This window comes from Suncus etruscus, chromosome 11 (assembly GCF_024139225.1).
Source record: "Suncus etruscus isolate mSunEtr1 chromosome 11, mSunEtr1.pri.cur, whole genome shotgun sequence".
NCBI lineage: Eukaryota > Metazoa > Chordata > Mammalia > Eulipotyphla > Soricidae > Suncus > Suncus etruscus.
The window spans coordinates 10,647,792-10,664,450 of NC_064858.1; the positions used below are offsets into that span (position 1 = coordinate 10,647,792).

Consider the following 16,659-nt stretch of genomic DNA (forward strand, 5'->3'; position numbering starts at 1 on the left):
TGGCCTCTTGCAGTGATGCTGGAATGTACTGTGACTCACATCCTTTTCCCTCTAGGTCACAAATAGCTTCCATGAGGGCCTTCTGCTACTTCCCAAATGAAGGTAAAATTGAGGCATCATGGATGGAGAGGGGATGTCTGGACCCCTAGAACATGTGTGTCACCCCAGATTCTACACACCAATCTAGAACACTCCAGCCTAGACCCCACACATTAGTCTCTAACTCATTCCTATCTGTGGGAGGAGCTGGCTGGTGGCTCACCACGTTGGGTCTCACTCAGTCCCTAGACTCATCCTCGGACAGACTCGCCCAGATTTTATAGAAGAGGTAGTTGAGGTGAAAGTCATCCATAGGAGAAATTGGTAGAGTAGAGTTAAACCCATGTCAGTATGACTGCAAGCCTTTCCTCTTGGTGCATGCTGGGTTCAAAAAGGCAGTGGGCAGGAATGTTCATGAAAGGTTAGGAAGAACTTTGGGGACTATAGCAATGAAGAAAAAGAAAATTTGAGGGGCTGAGTGATAGGATAGCAGAAAAGGTGCTTACCTCATACATAGCTGACCTGGGCTCAAACCCAGCATCCCATGAGCCCTCCAGGAGTGATTCCTGAGCACAGAGTCAGAAGTAACTCCTGAGCATCATTGAATGTATCCCCAAAACAGAAACACAAACGAAACCCCTAAATACAAAAAAAATGAAAGAAAATCCTTGATGACAGGGTCTCTCTCTCTCTCTCTCTCTCTCTCTCTCTCTCTCTCTCTCTCTCTCTCTCTCTCTCTCTCTCTCAAGCCCTTCACAGTTCTCAGGGCCTAGATGCTCCTCTTGAGAACAAATACAAAGTCTGTACGACAGAAAAGCTTCCTAGAGATGGACTGAGGGGAAGATCAGAGGATGGTCCTTAGATTCCTTAAGGGAGGCCAATGATTGAGAGCAGCTGGCAGCATGAGCCCAGCCCTGGGCATTGGAGGACACGGCCCGTAGTGAGGTTGTAGGGAACAGACAGGGCGGGTGTGTGGGAGCCGGCTGGAGTCCAGTTCACCCTGGGGTGCAGCTCGGCTCCATCCTGTTGAACAAAGCCGTCTACAGCATCTCATTCACTGCCTGGATGCCCAAGGTCAAGGAAGCTTCTTATAGCTCTGTGAGGCTCTTGTTGGAAGGGTCAGAGAAGGGCAGGTTCCCGAGACCAGGGCCTGGTAGCCATGTCCATCTGCTTCTCTCAGCTACAGTCTCACACTCCAGGCCACTGAGGAACCAGCAAAAGGGGCCACCCTAGGGCAGTGGGAATGGTGCCAACCTGAGAAGACTACTCACCAAGGCAGGGGTGTTGGGCAGCACAGCCTGTGGTGCTTGGCAGGGCCCAAGTAGAAAGTACAAGCAATAGGAAGATGAGACCAGGACCAAGTCCCAAGACCTCCTAGCCTGCTTCCTCGGAGTCCCAGGTGAGCAATGGAAGAAGCTTTTTCTTTCTTTTTTTTCTCACATTTTTTATCTTTATTTAAACACTGTGATTACAAATGATTGTAGTTGTATGATTACAGTCATATAAAGAACACCCCCTTCACCAGTGCAAGATTACCACCACCAATTTCCCATATATCCCTCCTCCCCACCCCATCCACACCTGTACTCGAGACAGGCTTTCTATTTCCCTAATTCATTCACATTGTTATGATAGTTTTCAGTGTAGTTGTTGCTCTAACTGCACTCATCACTCTATGTGGTGAGCTTCATGTCATGAGCTGCACTTACATGGGTAAATGGGGGGAAATAATGGTTGGGACTGAAGCAGTAAATGATTAGAAATGAGCTTTGTAGGGCAGTATCAAGGTCACAATACAAGATGGATATTATGCATATATAAACTATATGCATATAATACTATCAATATATATTGTACGCATGGGGGCACTAGCCCCTGTATGGTTTTGGAAATGGAGACCAAGGAAAAAATTTCCAGTGACTGTCCCAACATAAACCAGTGCTGCAACAGCCTGCCCTTCTCCCAAAGCGCATTCCCATTAGTGTAGGAAGAGGTATTGGGAAAGCCTGATGACCCCTATAGAGTCCACCTGGACCAGCACCCAGGGAAGGCATGGAATCCAGGGGAGAAAGAGGGGGACGGCTGGGGGCCTGCCAAGCCTCCCAGCACTCCCCAGGCTAGGGAGAAGGCCTCCAGCATGGGGCTTCCTTGAACCTCATACCTAGCAAGAGCTGGCCGGAAGGAGCTTTTTCTTAATTTCTTTCTGGCGACACAGACAGCCCTTCCCAGAAGCACTATTATATTTCTTGGGTGTGTGTGTGTAGGTTTTCAGTATCTTCAAATCTATACTAAATAGTATAGGAAACCAACATAGGAAACTGAGATGTATTATGAATAAATCTGAAAGCCTGAGATCATTCGTTTATTTGACAGAATTCTTTGATGTTAGAACATAACCAAAAACAAGGGTCAGACTGTCTCTCTCATCTTTGATTTTTCCTAATGGGAGTGTCAAAATAGTCCATGAATTGTACTTTCCAAATCACTGGAAATGATTTTAAAAGAGCCCATGAGTTTGCAAATAACAGCTGCAGACGGTTTTAATTTGCACGATGAAATATGCACTTGACCTCTAAGTGCCCTTGGAAAGTGGACGGGCAAGACTGGCCACCTGCCTAGCGCAGAGTCCTGTGTTTTAATGACACCAGCGTGGCAAGAAATTAGGGGCGCGGGGAGGGGACCGGGTGTTGGGGTAGGGATGGTGGAAGCTGGCAAAGGCTCCCCAAACAAAAACTGCTCTAACGGTTATCCTGGACATAAACTCAGCTGCTCAGGCTCCCTCTGCTGGCCATTTAGCTGCAAAGACCAGGGCGCTGGCGTTGAGATTTCTTTTCCAGTGCTTGAAGTGCTTCATAATTTAAGGCAGAAGGTAAATGAGTCAATAGTGATGTGTTGATTTCTGAGTTGGAAAATTGGGTGACTATTGCTGATACTGATATAGACCATTGAGAGACAATTATTAAAATAATTTTTTTGGTTATGGTTTATTTCTGAGTCGCACACATTTATGTTCAGGAGTTTCTCCTGGCTCTACTAAGAAATCACTCCTGGTGGACCACACGGCATTGGGGGGGGGAGGGCGGGTATCAAAGTCGGGTCAGCTGGATTCTCTCCAGTCCCACTCAGTGATATAGTTGATATAAATAATACAAAGGGACAGTGGGCTTTAAGGGGAAAACGATGAATTCAGGGTATGCTATCTCTCCGGCCCCGTGTTGTTATCAAACCGCAGTCCTTCCTAGGCTAGCGCCTGCAAGGCAGACGCCCTACCGCTTGCGCCACCGCTCTGCCCCCTCCCCAGTGGAGAATTTTGCCAGTAGCGGGCCAGGCCCAGCGGCTGCATCAGAGGGTCCAGAGATCAGCCCCGCCCGCAGCGACTAAGCTCCGCCCCCAGAGCACAACCCCACCCAGAGACTAGCTCCGCCCAACAGTAAGCCCCGCCCCATCTTCCAGCCCTGCCCTAAGCGATTAGCTCCTCCACCAGCTGCTCGCCCCGCCCGAAGGCTAGCCACGCTCACAGCCTTTAGTTCCGTCCCGAGACTAGCTCCGCCCCCAGCATTCAGCCCCGCCCACCTTCCAGTCCCGCCCCCAACCAGCGGGCGCCCGCTCCGCCCAAAGGCCAGCCTCGTCTCGAGTTCCACCCCGCCCCGAGACTAACTCCGCCCCCAACAGTCAGCCCCGCCCCCAGCAATTAGCCCCTCCCCTCCCGGGGCCAGTCCCGCCCCCAGCGTCTAGAGTACAACCCCGCCCCCGAGACTAGCTCCGCCCCCAAAAGTCAGCCCCGCCCACTCGTCAGTCCCGCCCAGTCTCTAGGCCAGCCCCAACCAGATGCTCGCCCCGCCCCACGTCTAGCCACGCCCCAGCGTCTAGCTCCGTCCCCAGAGACCAGCTCCGCCCCTCGCCTCTTTGTCTCCGCGCCTCCAGATCTCGCGAGAGTTGGAAAGGAATCCCGTGGAAGCCCGAAGCTGCTCTCGCGGTGTTTGCGCGCGCAGCTGCTCCCTCCCTCATTCCTCCGGCGCCGCGTCCACCTGCGTCTCGTCGCTCCGCCGCCGCTCTCCGTCCTCCGCGCCGGCCCTCGGGGCGACTATGGTCTCGGGCGATGGACGCGCGCAGAGCTGGTGAGCGTCGTCCGCGCCACGCCGCGCGCGGCCCTCCCTGCTGGCTGCCGGAGCCGCACGGCCTGCCCGGAACCACCTGCCCGGCAGTGGCCGTGAGGAGGCCGCGGGCCGCGCCCGGCTGCGCGCTCCCCCGCCCCGCCCCGCCCCGCCCCGCCCCACCCCGCCCCACCCCGGCCACGGGCACGCGTGACCTCTGACCCCGCGCCCTGCGTGACCTCTGACCCGGCCCGTGGCCGTCTCCCCGCGCCCAGGCTCAGAGCCCAGGGTCCCGCCTGCCTGGGCCGAGGGGCCCGTCCCCTCCTCCCCCTACAGGCCTGGGATCCCCAAATCCCCCTTCTGGGGGCCCAGGATTCCCCCCTGGAGACCCAGGGGCTCCCCATCAAAATGCACCTCGGGCTCTTTGCAAAATTAAAGACAAAAAGCCAACGGCCCCGCCAGATCCTGGGGTCACTCTGGGTTGTGCAAAATTCAAACAATGACGAGTGTGTCTTTTAGGTATTTGTTATTCCATTTCACAAGTGCTTATTCATATTATTTTTGCTTGACGAGGTTAATGTTGTAAGTAGGGTTGCCCAAATACAGGGAACGCTACCAGATCTATGTCACATCATTTTTAATTGCAGTGGAAAAAAACGGTAAACATGCATTTTTCTTTTTCTTTAAATGATTTGGGTCAAATGGGGAAGTCCAAAGCAAGCTTATTATTATTATTATTTTTTCACTACTGCGAATTCTAACATGGTTTTATTAGGACATGCTTCCAGGTATTTTCACTTGGCATGGCTTTCCAGCTGTCTGTCCTGAAACCGTTGTTCTTCTTTCAGGACATGCCTTTGAGAACCTGATTGAAACCTTAAAGGACAGTTCACAGAAGAAGTTCTTCAATGTACCTAAACTTGGAGGCACCAAGTATGGTAATGTCGCTTACTTTTTTTAAAAAATTGATTTTGGGCCACATCTGCCGAGTTCACTATACTGGCTCTGCCGTGTAATATCTGTAGGTATGAGTCCTACCTGGCGTTTGCCCAGAGGACTATATGTGGTAGTGGTGGGGTGAAGAATGACAACAAACTTGGTTTGGTAATGTGCAAAACAAATGTCCTACTAACTGTACTATTACTATGGTCCATGCTTAAATTTATCTGGATTTAGTTTCTAGTAATAAAAATGTGGCCGATGGATATGATTCGACAATAAAGTATGCCTTTATTATATTCCTTGTATGCATAGAGACGTAGGTTTGAATCCCAGCACCACAAAATAAGAAAAGTTAAAATAATAAAAATACGGTTGTGAAGTTTGGATGAGAAATTTTTGATTTATCAGTATCCTATTTAAAAGTACACTGACATATAGCTACTTTTATTTTTTAATTAACTAATTAATTTTTTTGACTTTTGGGTCACTCCTGGTGGTGCTAGGAGTTATTCCTGGCTCTTCACTCAGAAGTCACTCCTGACCATATGGGATGCTGGGATTCAAACTGGGGTCATCCTTTGTTGGACACGTGCAAGGCAGACGCCTCACCACTGCTATCACTCTGGTCCCTTATTTATTTATTTATTTATTTTTTGTTTGTTTGCTTTTTTTTTTTTTTTTTTGCTTTTTGGGTCACACCAGTGACACTCGCGTTACTTCTGGCTACTCGCTCAGAAACCGCTTCTGGCGTGGTTCGGAACCATGTGAGATGCCAGGAGATCGAACCTCTGTCTGTCTTAGTTTAGCCGCATGCAAGGCAGATTCCCTACCATTTGCGCCATAGCGTCAGCCCCTGGCCCCTGAGTTTTTAATTTTTTAATTATTTTCTGGTGTTAAAGGACTCTGGGAACTGTATGGGATTGATCCTGGGTAGGCTTTGTGCGAGGCAAGCACCCTCTTGCTGTGCTATTATTCTGGTCCCAAAGCTATGTATTTCAAAAACTTTTGGGACAACTTTTGTTTGAGGAAGCTGTAAGCTCATAAAAATAACTTTTCATATACAAATTTAAATTAAAAAAATGTTCTCAGGGTTGGAGCAGTAAGGCATCTGCCTGCGGGTTTGATCCCCTGGAGTACCATATGGTCCCCCAAGCCAGAGTGATTTCTTTTTTGTTTTGTTTTGTTTTTTGTTTTTTTTTTTTCAGCCACACCCAGTGACGCTCGGGTTACTCCTGGCTCTGTGCTCAGAAATTGTTTAGAAACCTCAATCCGGGGCCGGGCGGTGGCGCTAGAGGTAAGGTGCCTGCCTCGCCTGCGCTGGCCTAGGACGGACCGCGGTTCGATCCCCCAGTGTCCCAGATGGTCCCCCAAGCCAGGAGCGACTTCTGAGCACGTAGCCAGGAGTAACCCCTGAGCGTCACCGGGTGTGGCCCAAAAACCAAAAAAAAAAAAAAAAAAGAAACCTCAATCCATCCTAGGCTAGCTAGCATATGCCCTGTGCCACCTCTCCAGCCCCAAGTCAGGAGCAATTTCTGAGTGCATAGCCAGAAGTAACCTCTGAGTTACCGGGTGTGGCCCAAAAAACCAAAAAACCAAAAAAAAAAAAAAAAAAGTTCTCATTTCTCAAAGAAATGACTAATGCAGTTCAAAAGTTAGTCATGTTAACTGGTGATATACCCTTTTACTTTTTTTTTTTTTTGGTTTTTCGAGCCACACCCGTTTGATGCTCAGGGGTTACTCCTGGCTAAGCGCTCAGAAATTGCCCCTGGCTTGGGGGGACCATATGGGACGCTGGGGGATCGAACCTCGCTCCTTTCCTTGGCTAGCGCTTGCAAGGCAGACACCTTACCTCTAGCGCCACCTCGCCGGCCCCTCCCCCCCTTTTACTTTTTTAAAATATTTTGTACTAGGGGCCGGAGAGATGGCATGGAGATAGGGCGTTTGTGCTATCACATGCAGAAGGACAGTGGTTTGAATCCCGGCATCCCATATGGTTCTTTAAGCCTGCCAGGAGAGATTTCTGAGCATAGAGCCAGGAGTAATCCCTGAGCACTGCCGGTTGTGACCCAAAAACCAAAAAAAAATTTTTTTTTTATTTTTGGGCTATACCTGATAGCTTACTCCTGGCTTTGTGCTCAGGGATCACTCTGGGTGATGAAAGAGGAACCACATGGGGTGTTGGGAATTGAACTTAGTCAGCCACCTGCAAAGCAAGCCTTCTACCCACTGTATTATCTCTTTGGCTCCTTCAGTTAAGGGAATAGTGTTCGCAGTTCTTTATCTGTCTTTCACCCTTTCACATAGGAATCCTCAGAGTCCGCTGAGTTGGTTTTGGCCCCGGGGCATGCTTTCTGCCCTGTGCACTAGCCATTGGCAAACCTTTGCAAGGTACTGGGTCAGGGCCGAATTGTCCACTGAGTTCTCAGAAGACAGAACTTGGCTGAACCTCATGATATTGGGTGGACTTTTGACTTTATGGGCATTTGGATGACTGTCAGTGAAGGGAAGACTAGTCTAGAAGAATAATGAAACTTCCTAGACTTTTCATTTAGAAGTTCTTGAAAAGATAAATATCAAGTCTGTTGCATTCAGTTTTTTTTTTTTTTTTTGTTTCTTTGGGCCACACCCGGTGATGCTCAGGGGTTCCTCCTGGCTACACGCTCAGGCTTGGGGGACCATGTGGGACGCCGCGGGGATCGAACTGCGGTCCGTCCTAGGCTAGCGCTGGCAAGGCAGACACCTTACCTCTATCGCCACCGCACCGTTTGCATTCAGTTTTGAAAGAATTTTTTGTTCTTGTAATTCATGTACAATTTTGGTGGATATATAGCCTTTCTAAGATTTTATTTTATTTTGTTTTGTGATCATACTCTGTGGAGTCAGGGGTTTATCCCTGACTTTTCTGACTTTCCTGATTCCTGGTGGTGCTTAGGGTTCCTCAGCCATGTGCAAGGTAATGAGTTGCTTGAAACAGCATCCTTTGATGATTAATGAATACATAATTGTTTTTCTATGAGTCTTTAATGAACTAAGCTTTTTAGGTGTTTATTTCAGTGAGTTCCATTAAGCATTAATTTCCATATGACTGATCCATTAGTGTCCCCATTAGCTTTGAAAACTTCATTTTCTTTTTTCTTTTTTTTTTTGCTTGATTTTTGGGCCACGCCCGGTGACACTCAGGGATTACTTCTGGCTTTGCGCTCAGAAATCGCTCCTGGCTTGAGTGACCTTATGGAATGCCGGAGATTGAACTGAGGTCTGTCCTGGATCAGCTGCGTGCAAGGCAAATGATCTACCGCTGCGCTATCGCTCTGGCCCTGAAAACTTCTATTTTTTTTTTTTATATTTTGGGCCACACCTGGCGATGCTCAGAGGTTACTCCTGGCTGTCTGCTCAGAAATAGCTCCTGGCAGGCATGGTGGACCATATGGGACATCGGGATTCAAACCAAACACCTTTGGTCCTGGATCAGCTGCCTACAAGGCAAACGCCACTGTGCTATTTCTCCGGGCCCGAAAACTTTAATTTTTTTATAACACAAGATGTTCCAGACTCATTTTGTGGCTGATAATTTCTCCCAAGGAATTCTGGGTGGTTGTTTTATTGTTGTTGTTGTTGTTGTTTTGGGGGAGGGGACAACCTGAGGTGCCTAGGCACCCATACTCCTGGATAGGCCACATGCAAATCAAGCATCTGTACTGGAGCCCCAGCATTCTGGTTTTTAAAAATGGAAAATAGTATTTAGAAATAGCAAGCTATATTATAGGTTTGCTTAGAGTGTTGTCACTGCTTTAAGTTTTCACTAAAAAATACTTATTTTTGGGCTGAAGTGATAGTACTGTGGGTACTGTGGGTTTGCTTTGCAAGTGGCTGACTTGGGTTCATCCCATAGGGACCCCTTCTCCCCGCTGAGCTTCCTAGGAGTAAATTTTGAGCCCAGAGACAGGAGTAACCCCTGAGAACTGCCAAATGTGGCCCCCCAAAAAACCGCAAACACCTTAGTTTTTTTGCTTGCAAGGCAAACGCCACTGTGCTATCTCTCCGGGCCCAAAATATTGAAATCTTAATTCTTCGTAGTATTAAGATTGTATTAGGCGGGGCTGGGCGGTGGTGCTAAATGTAAGGTGCCTGCCTTGCCTGCGCTAGCCTTGGACGGACTGCGGTTCGGTCCCCCGGTGTCCCATATGGTCCCCCAAGCCAGGAGTAACCCCTGAGCATTACCGGGTGTGGACCAAAAATCAAAAAAAAAAAAAAAAAAGATTGTATTAGGCATGACAGCTTTTGTTTTTTGTTTTTGGGTTACATAGCAGATGCTCAGGGTAACTCCTGGCTCTGCAGTCAGCACTCTCTTCAGTGCTCGGGATTATATGGGGTGCCAGAAATTGAACCTGACTCATGCAAAGCAAATACCCTACCTGCTCTGCTCTCACTCTTGCCCCTAAGTTTGATAGTTTAACTGTATTTTCTTATATAGTAGGAGTATCTTCATTAATGTATTTAAATCTGATTTTCTGTAGTTTAGTATTTTAATCAGCTATATGCTGTAATTATCACAGCTCTTCTGTAAAGGTTTTCTTTTCTATTTCTGTAGGAACTTGTTTTTTCCTGTTAGGAAATCCAAAAGTATAAAAAGTCAGGTGTTAATAGGAGAGTGGCATTTTTTTCCTAGTTCATTGGATGGAAAATACTTCTAGATAAATCAGTGCTTCTCTGATTATATCTAACCTTTTGCTTTTGAAATTTGTACAGTGTGTAGTGGTTACTGTTCCCTGGTTTAATAGTTTACATTTTCTCTTACCTCAGATGCTCTGCCTTACTCAATACGGGTCCTGTTGGAAGCTGCTGTACGAAATTGTGATGGCTTTTTAATGAAAAAGGAAGATGTTTTGAGCATTTTAGACTGGAAAACCAAACAAAGCAATGTTGAAGTGCCCTTTTTCCCTGCCCGTGTTCTTCTTCAAGATTTTACGTGAGTGATAGGCTCATCTTGTATAAATGTTTCCTGAATTTTCCCTTTTGAAAGATCATGCTCCATGGTGTGCTTATGGTGGTTTAATTCTGAAGATGAGTTTATAGCTATTTAAAATTACTCCTCTAAACTAAAGCAGCTCATTAAAAACTGAAACACTTTTCTACTGGCTTTTAGAAAAAGGATTTTTGTTTACTGCCTACTTGTTACCACAAAATTAATAGGTTTCTGAAACCTACATGTCCTTTTTTTTGGTGCCACACTTGGTGATTCTACTGACTCTGCACTCAGGAATCATTCCTTGCAGTGTTTGTGGGACTTTATGGGTAGGCTACTTGAAAAGCAAGTGCCCTACCTACTGTACTATCTCTCTGGCCCCATATAGGTCATATCAGCAAGGTCTGTCAGCTCTACCTTTGAGATGATCTTGAATTCAAGTACTATTTATACCAATATTATCTGGTTCCAGGTCCAGGTATCTAGTGTGTAGTATCTAGAACTGTATACCATCTGGTATTTGCTATTGGTATCTTGGTATCCAGAACCAAATACTAGATGGTATTTGGTATCTGGTTCAGTGTTACATTGGCCCTTCTTATTGACCTGACCTACAACTGTAAGACCTCTTTTTTTCTGTTTTTTTTTTTTTTTTTTTTTTGCCACACCTAGGGATCCTCAGGGATTATTCCTGGCTCTGTACTCAGGATTTACTCTTGGTGGTAATCGGGACTATATGGGAATTGAACTTGGGTGGGCTTCATGCAGACTAAGTGCCCTACTCACTGTACTAGCTCTCGACCCCACAACTGGTGTCTCTTGCCTCCAAAATATATGATCTGTAATCTTGTCTTTAGTAGATGAAGTGATTTGGTTACAAAAGGTTGATGTAGAACACATCATTTTCCATATACCAGTTGGCTTCTATAACACTTGGAATATAATCTAAAGTTGTTGCAGTCTTATTGTGGGTGTGCTGCATTTACTTATTGAAAGACTCAACCTTCAGCTGAGTTGAATAGGAATTCAGCTAGACACAAATGGTATAGGAATTTAGCTTCATCCTCACCTGCCTATTCCAAATCCATTTCCTTGTAATGTGTAAATATATATTTAGCATGAGGATACTGTTGTGCAAGTCCTGCTTTTTTTTTTTTTTTTTTTTTTGGTTTTTGGGCCACACCTGGCGGTGCTCAGGGGTTACTCCTGGCTGTCTGCTCAGAAATAGCTCCTGGCAGGCACGGGGGACCATATGGGACACCGGGATTCGAACCAACCACCTTTGGTCCTGGATTGGCTGTTTGCAAGGCAAATGCTGTTGTGCTATCTCTCCAGGCCTGCAAGTCCTGCTTTTATATCCCTACATATTCCTTGAAGGCAGGAAAACTGTCCTACTTTGTTCCATTGGTGTTGAACATATTGCAGGTATTGGGTGATATCTAGTGCCTGGAGTTACTTTTTGTGGCTGTATAGCTTTGGAGTAGCACTGGAGGAAGAAAGGGACTGGAACTAGGAGGGGGAGGGGGAGGGGAGTACCCTAACATGGAAGACTGGAGAAAGCACTTCATGGGTGGATAGTTCCCTGGAAGATCCTGACATCTCTAAAAATTTTCTCATAATTGTTTTAGCATATTGACCCTGGACTGCTTAGGTTTTCACATAATAATGTTAATTCTCGTTGAATCATTAATTCTCTTTAAACCTGATTTAATGTGTATCAAGCACAAGTAACATGTGTATCAAGCACATGTATATGTAATCTGGATTTTTTGTTTGTTTTTTTTTTTTTGGGTCACACCTGGCACCATTCAGGTTACTCCTGGCTCTGTGCTCAGAAGTCACTCCTGGCAGGCTCGGGGGACCATATGGGATGCAGGGATTTGAACCTGGGTCCGTCCTGTATTGGTCATGTGCAAGGCAAATGCCTTACTGCTGTGCTATCGCTCCCGCCCCGCAAACTTTTTTTTTTTTTTAATAATAAATAATAAATGCCTCTGAAACATTTGAGTATCTGTAACAGAAAAGTAAGGACTAACATGATCATTCTTTATTTTTTAGTGGAATACCGGCAATGGTGGATTTTGCTGCTATGAGGGAGGCAGTGAAAACACTTGGAAGCGATCCTAAGAGAGTCCATCCTGCCTGTCCTACAGATCTTACAGTTGATCATTCCTTACAGATTGACATCAGTAAATGGTACTCTAACATGGGGCCTAGAGAGAGAGTTCAAGGGGCTGAGCATATAATACTTTGCATGTAGGAAGCCTGGCTTTTGGATCCTGGTATCTTACAGTCCCTGCATACAGTTGGAAGTAACTGCTAAGCACCATCAGGTTGACCCCCTCAAAACCAAATCCTATCAATACAATTTATGTCCCAGAGACACTCTTCAGCTGTGATCTGTGAATGATTCTAACTAGTAGGTGCTTACAAGCTCTGGGTTCACTAACGCTGCATTTTCTTTTCAGTTAAATCAACTTATTTTGGGGGAGGCCACACCCAGTGTTGCTCAAGGATTACTCCTGGTTCCAAACTCAGAAATAACTCCTTGTGGGATTGGGGACCATATGGGATGTGGGGGATAGCATCCCAAGTCAGCTACATTCAAGGAAAATGTCCGACCTGGCTGTATTATCTTTCTAGCCCATAAACGTTTTTTATAAGGACCTTTTGACAAAAGTAAACTGAAGAGACCTTATGTTATGCTATTCTTTGTTTCCAGAGTAGTAGAATGAAATTGCTTTGTTACAGTCCAGGAGAGACTTTTCCTTTTTTTATTTTATTTATTTTTTTATTTTTTATTTTTTGGTTTTTAGTTTTTGGTTTTTGGGTCACACCCGGCAGCGCTCAGGGGTTATTCCTGGCTCTACGCTTAGAAATCGCTCCTGGCGGGCTCAAGGGACCATATGGGATGCTGTGATTTGAACCAATGACCTTCTGCATGAAAGGCAAACACCTTACCTCCATGCTATCTCTCCGGCCCCAAACTTTTCCTTCTTGATTAAAATTATGACTTTCAGTCTTTTTTTGGAGGGGGGCACACCTGGTGACGCTCAGGGATTACTCCTGGCTATGCACTCAAAAATTGCTCCTGGCTTGGAGGACCACATGGGACGCCAGGGGATTGAACCGAGGTCCGTCCTAGGCTAGCACGGTCAAGGCCTTACTGCTTGTGCCACCACTCCAGCCCCCCCCTTTCGGTGTTTTTTTTTTTTTTTTTTTGGTTTTTGGGTTATACCTGGAAGCACTCAGGGGTACTCCTGGCTCTATGCTCAGAAATCGCTCCTGGCAAGTCAGGGGACCATATGAGATGCTGGGATTCGAACCACCGTCCTTCTGCATGCAAGGCAAACACCTTACCTCCATGCTATCTCTCTGGCCCCCCCCCCTTTCAGTTTTTTTAAAGTCAAATGAAAAAATTTCTGTTTTACTACTTGCTAAGCATTTTAAAATTGTTACCTAATTATGTGACCATGATTTTATTGGTTGCTTCGATTTATATTGTCTTGATAAATAAAGTGAACTATTTTGGTAACCTGCGATGTGGTTTTGAAATTTGAGCTATGTGTTACATATGTGTATTATAGAATATATTTGAACAAAATTTAATTATTTCTTTTTTTTTTGTTTTTTGGGCCACACCCGTTTGATGCTTAGGGGTTACTTTTGGCTATGCACTCAGAAATCGCCCCTGGCTTGGGGGACCAGACGGGAGGGACGCCAGGAGATCGAACCACGGTCCGTTCTTTGGCTAGCGCTTGCAAGGCAGACACCTTACCTCTAGCGCCACCTCGCCAGCTCCAAAATTTAATTATTTCTAGATAGCATTATTAGTGTTTTGTGGAGAGCTAAATTTGCCACTTAAATGATTTTATAATACTGTAATTTTGTTTTATTTTTGTTCTGATAGTGCTATACAGAATGCTCCAAATCCTGGAGGTGGGGACCTTCAGAAAGCAGGAAAGTTCTCTCCTCTAACAGTACACCCTAAGAAGCTTCCCTGCAGAGGCCAGACGACTTGCCGGGGAACCTGTAATTCTGGAGAACTAGGCCGAAACTCAGGAAAATTTTCGCAGATTGAGAACATACCTATTCTGTGTCCTTTCCATTTGCAACCAGTGCCTGAGTATGTTATTTATTTATTTATTTATTTATTTATTTATTTATTTATTTTGGTTTTTGGGTCACACCTGGCAGCGCTCAGGGGTTACTTCTGGCTCTAGCTTAGAAATTACTCCTGGCAGGCTCGGGGAACCATATGGGATGCTGGGATTTGAACCACCATCCTTCTGCATGCAAGGCAAACTCCTTACCTCCATTCTATCTCTCTGGCCCCACTGAGTATGTTATTTTTTTTTTTGGGGGGGGGCACACCCGTTTGACGCTCAAGGGTTACTCATATGCTCAGAAATCGCCCCTGGCTTGGGGGGACCATATGGGACGCCGGGGGATCGAACTGCGGTCCTTCCTTGGCTAACGCTTGTAAGGCAGACACCTTACCTCCAGCGCCACCTACCCGGCCCCAAGAGTATGTTATTTTTAAAAACTATATTAGCATGACACTTAACTCTCCTTTCCCTCTTAGTTCCTCATATAGATTAACCTCATACTGTTCTGGTTTATAAACTGATGTTTTTTGTTGTTGTTATTTTGGGCTACATCCAGCGATGCTCAGGGTTACTTCTGGCTCTGCACCCAGGAATTATTCCTGGTGATGCTTGGGAACATATGGGATGCTGGGGATTGAACAAAATAACAACAACAAAGCAAGGCAAGTGTTTTACCTGCTGTGTTATTTCTCCAGCCCCAAAATCTTGATTTTTTTAGATTCAAGTTTTTTGTTCAGAACTTAAAAAAAGGAAGATTTACTGAAGAGAAAATCTTGATTTTTTTAATTGACAGAGTGTGCAGTGCTAAGATAGTGTTTGTTTGTATGTAAGAACAATTGTAACATTGTGTATGTACGAATTTTCTCCTCAGATTTTACTTTATTATTTTTGGAGGGGGGCCACACCTAGTGGTGCTCAGGGGTTACTCCTGGCTTTGTGCTCAGAAATCATTTCTGGCAGGCTCGGGGTACCATATGGGATGCTGAGAATCGAACCTGGGTCAGTCCCAGGTCATCTGTGTGCAAGGCACATGCCTTACCACTGTGCTATCACTCTAGATTTTACTTCTTAAAATAGCAGGACAATGGGTTATGTTACAGACCATGGCTGTTTATAATAGTAACTTTTATATATTTATTAATGGGTCAGTGAATCATTAATTACAGTCTCAAAAAAATGGGTAGGAGAGCATTTATTTGGTACTTTAAACCACTGCCTAATTGGAGGGCAGGCTAGGCATTAGTAGATGTATGACCTGGAAAAGTGAAATAATTGAAGAGTGATTTTATAAAGACCTATTCCCTGAGGTCCTGGGTTAAAAAAAATTCCATTAAGAAATACCATAGTCCCAAGTGGTCATTTAGCCATAAATTATTCAAGTAGTCTTTGTATTGAGAAAGTTTACAATTAGACACTGACATTTATCTGATCCTTGGAGGGCATGTGATTGTGTTATTGATATTTTCGGCAGCACTTAATCACTACTGGCAGCTGGAACAAATAACTGAAAGCTATTAAAAATACTTTAGAAACATCTATTAGATAAAAGTGGTCTGGGTCAGCTGTGTGTCAGCCCAGGGGCCTTGCCAGCTGCACCCTCTCTCCAACTCCTGGAAGTGAACAGTTTTGATCTCTTGGTTTAAATAAGTCACATACCCACTTTTGGGGCTGCCTCCAAACATGTCCCAGAGAATCCTAATTTTCTAATATGTCACTATACTATATGAATAGATAAATAATTCATATGCCTTTATTTGTAATCATGAGATTTAGTTTATATATATAAGTATATATATAATCTTTCATTTTGAATGAGAGAAATGAAAGATTTTTTTTTGCCAAAAGTCCTGTTACACTATAAGATTTGTTGAACTCTTTGTTCAACAGTTAGTATCCTACTTAAGAGCAATGTGATAAGTAAGTTAATTACTGTGAAATAACTTATTCGTTTGGAAATTCAGTTAAACTCGCCATGCTATATAAACGTTTTAAACTAGTTTCACAATATTGAAGATTAGGCAGAGTTTACAACATTTCTGAGGAAGTGGTATTGTCCATTGTAGAATCGTGTCTTTGTGAATCAAAAAGTCCTTCTTCAGGGGCAGAGTGAAAGCGCAGCAGTAGGACATTGGCCTTTCATGCGGCTGACCCAGGATGGACTGCGGTTCGATAACCTGGTGTCCCATATGGTCCCCCAAGCCAGGAGCGATTTCTGAGCTCATAGCTAGGAGTAACCCCTGAGCATCACCGGGTGTGGCCCCCCAAAAAAAAGGTTCTTCAAAGGAAAATAACAGAAGACTAGTAAAATTGTCATTTCAAGGATTTAAAGTAAGTATTTTGGGGCCAGAATGACAAGACAGTGTGGAAGACTCTTGCATTGTGCTTGGTTGACCCAGATTTGATCCCTAGCACCCCATATGGTCCTTTAAGCATCATCAGGGATAATCCTTGAGTGCAGAGCCAGGAGAAACCCCTAAGATATATTTATGTGCATTAGAATGAGGACTTA

At 45.1% G+C, this 16,659-nt stretch overlaps 1 protein-coding gene across 2 annotated transcripts in view; it reads left to right on the forward strand.

The window, feature by feature from the left end:
* Window positions 1–4,052: 4,052 nt before the first annotated feature.
* Window positions 4,053–16,659, forward strand: part of IREB2 (iron responsive element binding protein 2) — a 39,896-nt gene continuing 27,289 nt past the window's right edge. For both annotated transcript variants that reach the window (XM_049783753.1, XM_049783754.1), the window contains exons 1-5: window positions 4,053–4,157; window positions 4,982–5,071; window positions 9,879–10,044; window positions 12,100–12,237; window positions 13,952–14,167. In XM_049783753.1, coding sequence (XP_049639710.1) covers window positions 4,139–4,157; window positions 4,982–5,071; window positions 9,879–10,044; window positions 12,100–12,237; window positions 13,952–14,167 — 629 coding nt within the window. In that variant the 5' untranslated portion in view covers window positions 4,053–4,138. The remainder of the gene's footprint in view (window positions 4,158–4,981; window positions 5,072–9,878; window positions 10,045–12,099; window positions 12,238–13,951; window positions 14,168–16,659) is intronic.